Raw genomic sequence first — 11,671 nt, 5'->3', positions numbered from 1 at the left:
TGTTGGCCGAAATGCCATACCTGCTCATGGTTGAAAATCAGGTACCCTTCATGCGAGGTCAGCGGGGAGCCCATCTTCATCCTGGCGTGCGGTAAACCACGAATTCAATTTTATTTATGTACTCTTGGTGTAACGTTACCGGCACAGGACGGGGAGAAACGCTGCCCGGAGACAGCACAGCAATACCAGTAAATTTTACTGCCATAACATCCAATAGGGTTAATCCTATAGGGTTAATGCACGCTCCGACCGCAATCGACCATGTACGACTACAGACAACTTTTCCACCCTTCTGGCATTATTACTGTCACCCTGACTTTCATCTGCAAGTTGAAGTGATCGCACATGTCACATCATGGCTCGCGGCGCAGTGCACACGTCACGTCACGTTCGATGGGAAGAAACCCCACCGCCTTGTACGCAGCGTTGGCTGCCGGGTTCTTTACGTCGGCGTAGAGCGTAATCGACGCTTGCGGCGTCGGGCACGTGTCCAGCAGCGTCGCGCTGATGGCGGCCGTGAGCCCCTTTGAAAAGCCATGGCCGCGTGCGTCTGGGGCAATGAAGATCGGACCGAGCATATACACCGTCATCGCGTCCGTCGTCATCGGTGGCGCGACGCCGCCAAAGCCGACAACAACCCCGTCGGCGATCCAGACGTAGAGCGCCTTGCGCCATAGGCCACGCTGCACTAATGCGGACGCGACGACGTCGTCTAAGGTTTCGTCAAAGCACTCGCGCTTGAAGAGCTTGTACCACGCTCGAAGCTGCGCCGCGTGCGTGTCCGTGGCGACAGTGAGGGTCCCCGCAACAGCGTTGGCGGGTAGCTTGACGCGGTCGAGGCGGTAGAGCCACGCCTCGCGGGTGATATCGTGCGGCATGTTGACAGCGAAACCCGCGACGCTCTCAGGAAGACCGCGGACGGTGCCCGGCATCGGAAGCGAGAGCGTCCTTAAGTACCTTGCGAGCGCCGACGCCTCGTTCGGTGTCATGAACGGACTTAGAAGCACGCCGCGGGCTCGTGACAGAACCGCGTAGGCCGACACGGGGCAGTTTCCCGAGTCGGCAAGGACAAACCAGGCGGCCGAGGGATCGGTGCACGCGATGCAGCTCATATGATTGGTCGCCTCAAGCAAAGAGATGCGAAGGAGGTGGGTCGCGGCCAAGTACTCGGCCGCCGAGTCGAGTTGGCGGACGTAGACCATACTAGTAGTCAATTGCATTGTGGGCGGGACCTGTGGCGTTTGTTGGCCACGGGAATGTGGCATGTCGCATATGCAACATCTGGCGACAACCATCACTCTACCTTGAAGCGCAAGTTCTTGTGATGTGGCAGAAGGGAGAGAAGCATGGTGAACCGTGCCGACGGGATTTTCGAAGCGAACATGCTGCATGGCTGTCGCTGGAGAAGGATGCGCTGCGACGCTTAATGAACTCGTCGACGCCAACGCCAAGGAACTCGTTGCGATTCACTCGACTCAGACGCGACGACCCGAGCATTGTCATTACCGGTATTGATGCAACGTCGGTCGGGCCGCTTGGAAGCTTGTGCTGGTCGTGGCATCGCACGACGGCTCTGTAGGAAGATAGTGCTGAAGACGATTTGGGCACATTTTGTATGAAAGCGAATCGGAGCTCTGACGTTAGCAGTGCTCTCAACTATTAATAGTCCGATATGCTAGGGACGCGTACAGTAGTGTTGTTGAAGTGAGTCTATTTAGATATAATTTACACTGAACTGGATATGGTGGTGGACTATCGATTCCAAGGTGCTACGACGAGCCGGCCGCCGAGAGGCTTAGCCGAGCGGGAGACGTGGCGTGTAAACGGCACATGCCGGAACAAAGTTGTCGCGTAGCCATGCGTCGTGCCGCAGGGCTGCCATCATTCGGAAGAGGCACGATGCTTGAGTGTTCAGCAGCAGGTGTTGGAGGTGCAGCTTGGTCAAGAACGCGGCTCGTTGGGCGGCTGCCTCAGGCGTCACAAGGGGCCGCGTACAGTAGTGTAATAAGCTGGGTGTACAGTTTTATCAGCCTTGTGCCAAGTGACAGACCGTCGTCACGATTCGAACCGCGCAGCCAATGAGCAATGTGCTACAGCATCAATGCAAAAGGGCGTTTGGCGCGACCAATCATATGAGCGTGTATAGATCCCTCGGTCGCGTGGTTTGTCCTCGCCGACTCGGCAAAACGCCCGTGTCAGCCTACGCGGTTCTATCAAGAACCTGTATCAAGTGGCGTGATTTCAAGTCCAATGCGAAGGGATTGCTGTGTTGAGTCCTGCCGAGGCGTACTCACTTCTCTTGCGTAAGGCTCATAACCTGTTGAGTCCTGCTCCGCCTGCGCACCAAGGGTGGTGGGAGCCAGGGGCTCAAGAGGCGTGGAAATGAAGAGTGAGTGAATTACACGTACTACAAGAAGCTAAACCTAGACCTAAGGAGAGGCGGCGTTGTTAAGCTTCAACTTGAACTGCGAGCAGAACTGCAAGCACGTGTAGTGTAGAGGTCGTGTGCACTAACCACAACATGCTGCATTTTGAAAAGGTAAATATACATGAATCATCGGTGCATCGTGGCGCCTTCGCTCTCGGCACGGCACAAGGTCGTCGAGCGGTTGTGGTTCTTGCCTGTGTCAAGGCTCCAAAGCGAGTCGCCGTCGATCTTGAGTTCGATGTTGAAGTACAGCCTGTCCAGCCACTGCGGGGTGTTGAGCGACGTCACATGGCCAAGCGACCGTGAGTAGCCGCTGGCAAAGGCGACCATGCAGCTTGGATCCCCGTGGAGTGACGGGAACGACGCGATTTGGTGCAGCGCCACGTACTGTCCTAGCGCAATCGCGCCGTTGCTCGTCATGGAAGGTCCGAGGAAGAGGCCGTGGGTCGTCGACAAGACGGCGGCGGCCACCGCGCGATCGATGTCGTCGTCGACCAAAAGGAAGTACCACGTGGTCTTTTTGGTTGTTGACGCTGTTGCTGGCATTGGCGTCCGCTTCAAGCAGCGCGTGCGCTCAAGGAAGAGCGCTTTTGTTGGGATCTCTACGATGTCGAGCATCTTCTGCAATGATGCTGCACTAGTCTTGAAAGCAGCACCCCTAACCCGGCTGATGCGCATACATTCCGTGACCTACATTACGACGTCACTGGACAACCAGCTGCCGCCCACAGGTCACGCATGTCTCTTGATCCAACGGGACGATCCTACATGAAGTGACTAGGATGGCATCGCGACACATGCGAGCGCCAACACTCTAACTCGAGAATTCACCGTAGTTGAGTCGTCCCTACCATCCAGGCAAGTAGAGGACTGAATCGTTGAGTGCACCTTTACTACCCCGGTTAGTTAGCAGGCTACTCGACGAGCTACCTTATTGCGTTTCGAATAAAAAAAGAGATATGTCCTCTCCAAGGGCGGTCCAATTCGAAGATGAATGGATCGGTCGCACCCACTGCCTATGCGCACACAACACTGAACGCCAGCTGTTGTCCGATAGAATTTCTCGCGACTGTTCTTCGCATGGACAACGCAACGTCAACGTATTTGGATTTCCCCCAAGGCATGAAAATGCCCTCGGTCTAGGTTACTACATGCCAGCTAAGTACAGCAACCACGCAGGGGCGACGGATACGATCGATGCTTACGCGCGGCTACTGCGGGAGCTCTCGCTCGATAGGAGCGTCGCCTCGTCGCTCGAGACGCGGAGTCGGGACGTCGCGCCGTCGTCATCATCATCATACGTTGTTTCATCCTTCTCGACACCAGCGTGTGCGTGCGAGAGCCCTTTTGTCTCGGGGACAAACTTGGCGATAAAGAGAAAGCAGAGCACTGAGAGGCCCCTATCCACCATATAGTATATACACATCACTATCCACCTATTCAACAGTATCCAGATCGAACGCATCGTACCCGCAAATCAAGTAGAGCTTGGCAATGCCGTTCTTCTCGACGTCTTTGTGGCCGTGGCCGAGCGCCTTGATGATGCCGAGCGTGCACGTGGCCACGAAGACGTTGCACGCGTAGCTGATGGCCATAAAGACCCCCATGGCCCGCGTACGAATGACGCTTGGCGTGATTTCACCTAGCACAACCCTACACACACAATAAGACCACCATAAGATCTATCCTACGCGCTCGAGCATCATGTCATATCGGTACCAGATGACAGCACCGAGGCCGACGGCAAAGCCAGCGACAAAGACGAGCACGCAGATGACCGCGAGGATGCCCTGGAGCTTGTCGCTGAGGTACAGCAGCGTGTAGCTAAGCACGCCGAGCGAGAGTGCCATGAGTGCACTGCTCACGAGAAGCAAGATCTTGCGCCCACAGTAGTCTACTTGTATTCCAAAGAAGGCTTGACATCAGGATACCACGCACCGACGAGGAAGACCGAAAGGACGGTCGTGATGACGTTGATCGTGCCCACGGACGCGGTCGCCATGATGGGCTCGTCGACGCCGGCAAAGTGGAAGATCTTGGACGAGTACAGAATGACCGTGTTGATGCCCGTCATGCTAATACATCCAATGGGTGGTATCCGATGCGAAAACCTATAAAGCAGTACGCTTGAAAGAAGACGAGGAAGCTCCCGATGAGCATCGGCCGCTTGTAGATCCAGAGATGGCAAAAGGAAACATCCTATTCCACGTGTCCACAGAAGCAGTGACAACAAGGTTACCGTGGGCGACGCTCTCTTGTCGGCGAGAATGTCGTGCCGCAGCTGCTTGAGCTCGACGTCAATGTCGGTCACGTACACGACGTGGCGAAGGCGCACGAGCTGCGTTCGCGCCTCTTCGTCCTTGCCATTCGCGAGGAGCCAACGCGGGCTTTCGGGGACCCATGGCATGAGCATCACTTGGAGGAGCGCGGGTACGGCAACGAACGCGTTCACATACTACCCACCGTGAGCCCTCGCAAGGTACATACTACAGGTCCACGTACGCGCCACCCGGACGGCACGGACGAGACCAAGCCGTAGCCCAAGACCGAGGAGCCCAAGATGCCGATCGTGAGCATGAGCTGGTGCAAGGTGGTAATTTGGCCGCGGCTCTCGGCCGGCGCGATCTCGGCCAGCAAGATAGGCGTCACGTTCGTGACAATGCCGCAAGCGAGGCCGATGATCGTGCGGCCAATGTAGATGTCGCCTTTCGTCTTGGCGCAGGCGCACGCAATCGCACCGCCGACAAAGAGGAGGTTGTTGGCGAGGAGCAGCTTCCGGCGGCCGTACGCATCGGCCATGGACGCCGTCAAGAGCGCTGAGACCCAGGCGCCAATGAGCACGAGCGAGGATGCGAGCTCAATTTCGGCGTCCGAGAGATCAAAGTCGACGAGGATCGAGCCGGCCGCATTCTCCGCGATGCAGACGTTGAGCACCGAGAAGCCGTAGCCCCAGAGGAAGGAGCTGAGCGCAATGAAGTACGCCGAGAGCTTCAATGCGCCGCTCGTCGCCTGCGTCGGGACGGGCGCCGGCTCGGTGGCCATGAGCAGCGACTCGCGCAGCGGCAGATCTTGTTCCATCGCTCGATGGCCAAAGGTCGGATTTTGTATCGAATTTGACAGGTGCCAGCTGTTTCTTCGACATGGACGCTTCGACGTGGCATGTGCCGCAACGAATAATCGACGTTCTATTTTGGCCAATCCCATGTCGACATTGATCTCGCTTTGGATTGGTCGATCGAAAAGAACCGCAGCCAATCAACTGACCGTAAGGTGGTGTCAATCGAAAGCTATAAGTCGCTCCGCTGGGATGCAGCCCATGTGCATAGCAGTTGTCGTGCATTGGGCAGCGATGGCGTGGACGTCGACCCGAGGTCTGTGGCTGCATGAGAAGCTGCCCATCTTCGCGACCATGTTCCAGCATCCGCCGACATCCGCGGTGCCATCCAGTGTCCATGAGTGGTTTGACGCCAACCGACTCGGCGCGCCCGACGCTGCGCGCCTTGTGACGCAGCTTTTGCAGCAGCCGTCCTTCGCACCCGAGGCCATGGACTCGCGCATCTTTCGGTGGGCGTGCCTCCATGGGCATTTCGCGGCCGTCGCCGAGCTCGTGCGCGACAAGCGTGTCGACGTGACCGCCCACGATTTCTTTGGCGTGCGCATGGCCCTCAAGCGCAACCGCGGTATCGTCGACCTTCTCTGCGCGCAGTACCCAAGCGTGGCGGACCGGATCTCCGACCTCGTCCAAGAGACGTTCACACATGCGTGTCATTATGGGCACCTCGACGCGGTCCAGTACATGCTCGACGACCCGCGGCTCTTGCCCGCTACGATGCACGATGCCATCGCAGCCATGACGTTTGTCGACACGTACTGCGGGTTCAGCATGATGACGTGGCATTCACAGCATCACATGACGTTCGAGTCGACGCTGTCGGTCGTCGACGTCGTGCGGAAGCACCCGGCCTTTGACATTGGCGACCGGGACGGCCGCCTCTTTCGCTGGTTCTGCCAGATTGGCTACCTCGAGGCGGTCGAGGAGCTTCTAAAGCACCCGCTGGTCGATCCAAGTGCCAAGTCGAGTGCTGCGCTGATGTTGGCGCGATATGATGAGCCCATGACGGCACTACTGCTCGCCGACGGCCGCGTGGACCCTGTCGCCGCAGCATCGCTCGCCATGTTTTTCGAGTAACAAGATCTGGTGTCGGTTTATGTACCAAGACGGCGTCTGCTCCATGCAACAAAGGCAGAACCACCTCTCGTCGATGCGTCGCACCACGTCCCCTTGCTTGGTCACCTCTGTTCTAGAGCTGGAACGTTCGTTGATGCCGTCGTCGTCGACCAGCCAAGCTGTGTGTGCACGGCTTGCTACTGTTCATCGCCAAGCCTTTTCACACGCTCAATAAGTACTTGAACGCGAAAATGTGATTGCGCCACCCATACGGTTGCATACCACATTGTACGCTGTGACCCACGTGGTCCAGCGTGCTGGGCGAAGCGGCGACAGCTAGAATAGCGGTGGCCGAGCTTACGCAGCATAAATCATCTACTCAAGGTCGTCGTGAATGGGATCGGGTCGGTTTTCCGGGCCCTGAGCCGCTATGGCACGCGCACCGCTCCTCGCATCGCGCCGCCGATGTGGCTCATCATACCCATGTGCACAGCATGGCATTCGGGTAAATAATGACTGTCCAATGGTTTTGTCTTGGTGTTTGTATGTCGCGGGACGAACGGAAATAAATTGGAGCTGCAAGCTGTTTCCAACTTCAACTTGGAGTGCGACTTTGAGGCATCTCCACGTGCGCACTTAATCGAGCATTAAACCCAAAAAATAATTACATACAAAGAACCAGTTGCACGAATATACATTTTTATCCATTCGCCCCACGCCCCTCGGTTGCCCTTCTGCAGCAACGTTCGCACTTAACAAAACTGCCGCGTCGCGGATCCACGGATATTCTGAAATAGTGTATCCCTACTTGTAAATAGTGCACATAATTAGCTCCTCAAGCCAATGAAGGCTGCTTTCATTGGCCTGGGATGCTCATTACATGGCCTCTAAGCGCCCATCAAAGTTGTACGTGAGCCTAGTACGCCGCGTACACCTTGGACCATAGTCATGCTCACCAATTTCGTCGATCTCGGCTCGGTATTCTACCATAGCACTTGCACCCAGCTCAAAATACCATGCAGATCCCGAGACGGTCCTTGCTACGATGTGCCTCTATACCCTTGAATCAATGCGTCGTGTGAGCCTACTTGGTGCCTTCTAGCACACGTGCAAATGGTGCCTTTGCTTGCACGTCGCGCAGTGGCGCGCAGTGAATCTTCACCAATTCACACTATTTCAAGTTCGTGGGCCGCACGTGCGTGGCAGGTCGCACTTAGTCGACGTCGAGGATCCGTGATCTGGCGTCATTTGGCAATTTGACCCGAGCCCCATGCTTCGCTCTCTGACTTCCTCGCCGGTCCTTCGCCGCGCGTCGACCCGCGCCTTCTCGGCGGCGCCGGTACGCATGCTTCTACCTGCCATCTCTGGGTCTCATGGCGAGCTACTAGGAGCGTGTGCCCAACTTCATCAACGGCCAGTTTGTCCAGTCCAAGACCACCAAGTGGATCGACGTGCGCAACCCGGCGACGAACGAGGTTGTGTGCCAAGTGCCCGAGACGACGCCGGAAGAGCTCCAGGCGGCGGCGGATGCGGCCAAGGTTGCCTTCAAGACGTGGAAGGAGGTGCCGGTCCAGCACCGCCAGCGCGTCATGCTCAAGCTCCAGCAGCTCGTGCGCGACCACACGGAGGAGCTCGCGCACTCGATCACGAAGGAACAGGGCAAGACGCTCGCGGATGCGCGCGGCGACGTCTTCCGCGGCCTTGAGATCGTCGAGGCCAGCTGCGGCATTGGCAACCACATGATGGGCGAGACGCTCGGCAACCTCGCGAACTCGCTCGACACGTACTCGTACAAGCAGCCGCTCGGCGTCTGCGCGGGCATTTGTCCGTTCAACTTCCCGGCCATGATCCCGCTCTGGATGTTCCCCGTGGGTATCACGACGGGCAACACGTACATCCTCAAGCCGTCCGAGAAGGACCCGGGCGCCGCCATGATTCTCGCCAAGCTCGCGCAGGAGGCCGGCGTCCCCGACGGTGTCCTCAACGTCATCCACGGCGCCAAGGACGCGGTCAACTTTATCTGCGACGCGCCGGAAATCAAGGCCATTTCGTTTGTCGGTGGCAACAACGCCGGCGAGTACATCCACGCCCGTGGCACGGCCAACGGCAAGCGCGTCCAGGCCAACCTCGGCGCGAAGAACCACGCCGTGATCCTCCCGGATGCGGACAAGGAGCAGACCATCAACGCGCTCGCGGGTGCGGCCTTTGGCGCCGCCGGCCAGCGCTGCATGGCGCTCTCGGTCGTCATCTTTGTGGGCGAGACCAAAGAATGGGTGCACGACATTGTGGAGAAAGCCAAGACGTTCACGGTCAACGGCGGCCTCGAGCCCAACACGGACGTTGGCCCGCTCATCACCAAGGAGTCGAAGAAGCGCGTCGAGGATCTCATCCAGGCCGGCGTCGACGCGGGCGCGGAGCTCCTTTTGGATGGCCGCAACGTCAAGGTGCCCAAGTACCCGAACGGTAACTTTGTCGGCCCGACGCTGCTCAACAACGTCGACATCTCCAACCCGTCGTACGTCGAGGAGCTTTTCGGCCCCGTCCTCGTGTGCAACTCGGTCGAGACGCTCGACGACGCCATCGAACTCATCAACGCCAACCCGTACGGCAACGGCACGTCGATCTTTACGCAGTCGGGCCCCGCGGCGCGCAAGTTCCAGCACGAGATCGACGTTGGCCAGGTCGGCATCAACGTGCCGATCCCCGTGCCACTGCCCTTCTTCTCGTTCACGGGCTCGCGCTCGTCGATCCGCGGCGACTTGCATTTCTATGGCAAGCAGGGCGTGATGTTTTACACGCAGACCAAGACGATCACGGCGCAGTGGGAGTTCGGCAAGAAGACGCAGTACGGCACCGTCATGCCGACGCTCGGGAAGAAGTAAATCACTCGACTAGTCCTTCGTTAAGCCTGAATCTGTTTACACGTACTATGCATTGTTTGGATCGTCAAGATATCGGCTAATGTAATGGAGTAGAAAGCGACTGCACGTGCGATAGGACGTGCAGATGCGATGACAAAATGCAGGTGTGGGCTTGCAACGCGGAACTTGGCCGTCCGCACTAGATGACACCTCGGCATCAAATCGACTTAGCGCGAATCGCCTGCGTACGCGTCTTCAGCTCAGTTCACGGTGAGCCAAACGAGGAAGGAGTACTTCGGCGCCGATGCAAAGCAGCGGCACCCATGGTTCTCGGAGCTCACCGAGGGAGCGTCACATGAACATGTAGGTCGTGGCAAATGCGACGCCCAGGAGTTTGCAGCCGTTCAAGATACTCCACCGCGCCGAGTTCAAGTGGACGTCGCGTACGTTCATAGGCACTTGAAGCCATCGGGCTCAACGTCGGCGCTTTGGAGACGCGGGTCCAAAAGGAAGTCGTGGCTGTCGTAGAGCGTGAGCACATCCCGCGTCTCGTCGAAAATAAAGAAGCAGACGAGTCTCCCTGCGTGAGTCGGAGGCCAGAAGAGCCACCGTAGCGCGGCACAAGGCTTGGTGAGGCCGCACTGCCCGCATCGATCAAGACACTGCGGAGCTCCTTGCATACAAGCTCCGAGGCGGACGTCGCGGGGCACGAGGCAGCCACGGGACCTTCTTGACGACCGCGTTCATTTGAAGACGACAGATGATCCACCGAGCAGCGCCAAACGTATACGAAGCTGAGTGCGCCACTAAGATAGCCGCCAAGATCTGGATGGCAATTGAAGCCTCTCGTCGCGCTCGCCTTTCACCTCGTTCAAACAAATTCGATCGGTTTGGCCCGTGCAAAAAATACATGGGTTAGGGTTACGACCCCGACCCCTCGTGCCACGTCAGGAGGCAGGAAGTTTTCATTGCCAAGACATGGATCGAAACGAATTCATGGGTATGTAGGAGCCATTACGAGTCCTCCAAGAGATGCTCGAGGGAGTGTTGGCGACAAAAGGTCTCGGTGAGCTCGCACACGAAAGCGGTTGAGTACCCGCTGTAACCGTACGTGAACTGAACGACGCGACCGCGCGCCAAGGCGACGCGGAAGCGCAAGACGCCTGCGTACGAGCATTTGCTATGGTTGTCAGTGAGCCACACGTCCGTCGGTCGGAGGCACTCGTCGTCGATGCGTAGCTTCGAGTACCACGGATCTTGCAGCCCACCGAGGCTGTGGTTGCCATTTATGTGAAAGCGCAGCTCGATCGCTCCCTTGCTAAAAGAAATACCGAGGACGGCACATCGGTACGTTTGGTTGAAGACGCTCCATTGCGCCGACTCCAAGTGGACGTAGCGCGTCGAGTACGCTCGCGGGAACGAGCATCGCCAGCCGTCGACGGGAGCGTCGGCCAGTCGCGGATCCAAGTCAAAGGAATGACCGTCGCGCAGCGCAAATACTTTAAATGGATGCTCATGGGCAAAGCCCACCAGCTCAAACGAGGCTTCCGAGCGCGAGTCGGCCGCCAGAAGACCACCGTAGCGCTGCGTGAAGCTTTGCCAGATCGCACTGCTCGCATCAATCAAGACACCGCGGAGCTCCTTGCACACGAGCTCCAAGGCGAGGACGTCGTGAGGTACGAGGTAGCCGTCGACGGCCATGGGCACAAGTACGGTTGTCAGCGCTGCGATCGATGAAGGCATGGCGGATTCTTGCTTGATTGTTGCTGGGATGTGTTGCCACAATTTAAAAAGATTGCAATGTACTCGATTTCAATCAATTGGGCCCATTTTAGTAAAATGGGCCCAATCAGCACGCGCAAATACGATGTAGGTAGCTCGGCTAGGCTCGGCTCGGCTCGGCTTGGCTCGAACAATGGAGCCGAAGAAGCTCGCATCGTCCAGGAAGGATTTCATGCAGAGACTCCCAAAACTAGTACTATAATTGTAGTATAGAAGGCGAACACCGTGACAGGTTGTGGTCACAACTCCCCACGGTTCGCTCAGTGTTGCTCTGGTTTTGGCTCCATTTTCTCGGCTCGGCTTCGAACCGAGCCAAACCGAGCCGTTGATATGCGACAGAGCCATGTCCCAATTCTGTATCCCAGGCGGCTTTTAGCAGGAGCTCAACGGTTTGAAAGCGCGCGTGGACCTCTGGTAAAGAAGACTTGGTTC

At 57.4% G+C, this 11,671-nt stretch overlaps 6 protein-coding genes across 6 annotated transcripts; 2 read left to right on the top strand and 4 right to left on the bottom strand.

Annotated features, from left to right (window-relative positions):
* Window positions 1–353: 353 nt before the first annotated feature.
* SPRG_16508 (hypothetical protein) lies at window positions 354–1,202 on the bottom strand (the record flags this gene model as incomplete). Its single annotated transcript, XM_012355794.1, has 1 exon — window positions 354–1,202. One exon carries the CDS (start codon window positions 1,200–1,202, stop codon window positions 354–356), a length of 849 nt encoding a protein of 282 aa, XP_012211184.1.
* A 1,298-nt stretch (window positions 1,203–2,500) lies between these two features.
* On the bottom strand, window positions 2,501–3,051 carry SPRG_16507 (hypothetical protein). The gene has a single exon (XM_012355793.1). It carries the CDS (start codon window positions 3,044–3,046, stop codon window positions 2,555–2,557), a length of 492 nt encoding a protein of 163 aa, XP_012211183.1. The 5' UTR covers window positions 3,047–3,051; the 3' UTR covers window positions 2,501–2,554.
* Window positions 3,052–3,514: 463 nt separating this feature from the next.
* Window positions 3,515–5,506, bottom strand: SPRG_16506 (hypothetical protein; the record flags this gene model as incomplete). Its single annotated transcript, XM_012355792.1, has 7 exons — window positions 3,515–3,828; window positions 3,899–4,081; window positions 4,148–4,322; window positions 4,367–4,503; window positions 4,554–4,627; window positions 4,668–4,883; window positions 4,931–5,506. 7 exons carry the CDS (start codon window positions 5,504–5,506, stop codon window positions 3,630–3,632), a joined length of 1,560 nt encoding a protein of 519 aa, XP_012211182.1. The 3' UTR covers window positions 3,515–3,629.
* A 271-nt stretch (window positions 5,507–5,777) lies between these two features.
* On the top strand, window positions 5,778–6,617 carry SPRG_16505 (hypothetical protein; the record flags this gene model as incomplete). The annotated part of the gene is made up of 1 exon (XM_012355791.1): window positions 5,778–6,617. One exon carries the CDS (start codon window positions 5,778–5,780, stop codon window positions 6,615–6,617), a length of 840 nt encoding a protein of 279 aa, XP_012211181.1.
* A 1,229-nt stretch (window positions 6,618–7,846) lies between these two features.
* Window positions 7,847–9,523, top strand: SPRG_16504 (methylmalonate-semialdehyde dehydrogenase). The gene is made up of 2 exons (XM_012355790.1): window positions 7,847–7,935; window positions 7,985–9,523. The coding sequence occupies exons 1-2, from the start codon at window positions 7,867–7,869 to the stop codon at window positions 9,476–9,478; spliced, it is 1,563 nt and encodes a 520-aa protein (XP_012211180.1). The 5' UTR covers window positions 7,847–7,866; the 3' UTR covers window positions 9,479–9,523.
* A 948-nt stretch (window positions 9,524–10,471) lies between these two features.
* On the bottom strand, window positions 10,472–11,181 carry SPRG_16503 (hypothetical protein; the record flags this gene model as incomplete). Its single annotated transcript, XM_012355789.1, has 1 exon — window positions 10,472–11,181. A coding segment is annotated over one exon (710 nt), but the record flags the coding sequence as incomplete, so codon positions are not given.
* Window positions 11,182–11,671: the final 490 nt, after the last annotated feature.

Source organism: Saprolegnia parasitica (genome assembly GCF_000151545.1).
Source record: "Saprolegnia parasitica CBS 223.65 unplaced genomic scaffold supercont2.307, whole genome shotgun sequence".
NCBI classification, from domain to species: domain Eukaryota; phylum Oomycota; class Saprolegniomycetes; order Saprolegniales; family Saprolegniaceae; genus Saprolegnia; species Saprolegnia parasitica.
This window is presented reverse-complemented; position numbering and strand designations above follow the sequence as displayed.

What these genes read in the sequence shown, in the direction of transcription:
- SPRG_16507 (XM_012355793.1), bottom strand. Translation starts at nt 3,046, where the DNA reads ATGCTCGACATCGTAGAGATCCCAACAAAAGCGCTCTTCCTTGAGCGC.
- SPRG_16504 (XM_012355790.1), top strand. Translation starts at nt 7,867, where the DNA reads ATGCTTCGCTCTCTGACTTCCTCGCCGGTCCTTCGCCGCGCGTCGACC. An exon ending in GCGCCTTCTCGGCGGCGCCG is followed by an intron (nt 7,936 to 7,984) that starts GTACGCATGCTT and finishes GCGAGCTACTAG; the next exon opens with GAGCGTGTGCCCAACTTCAT.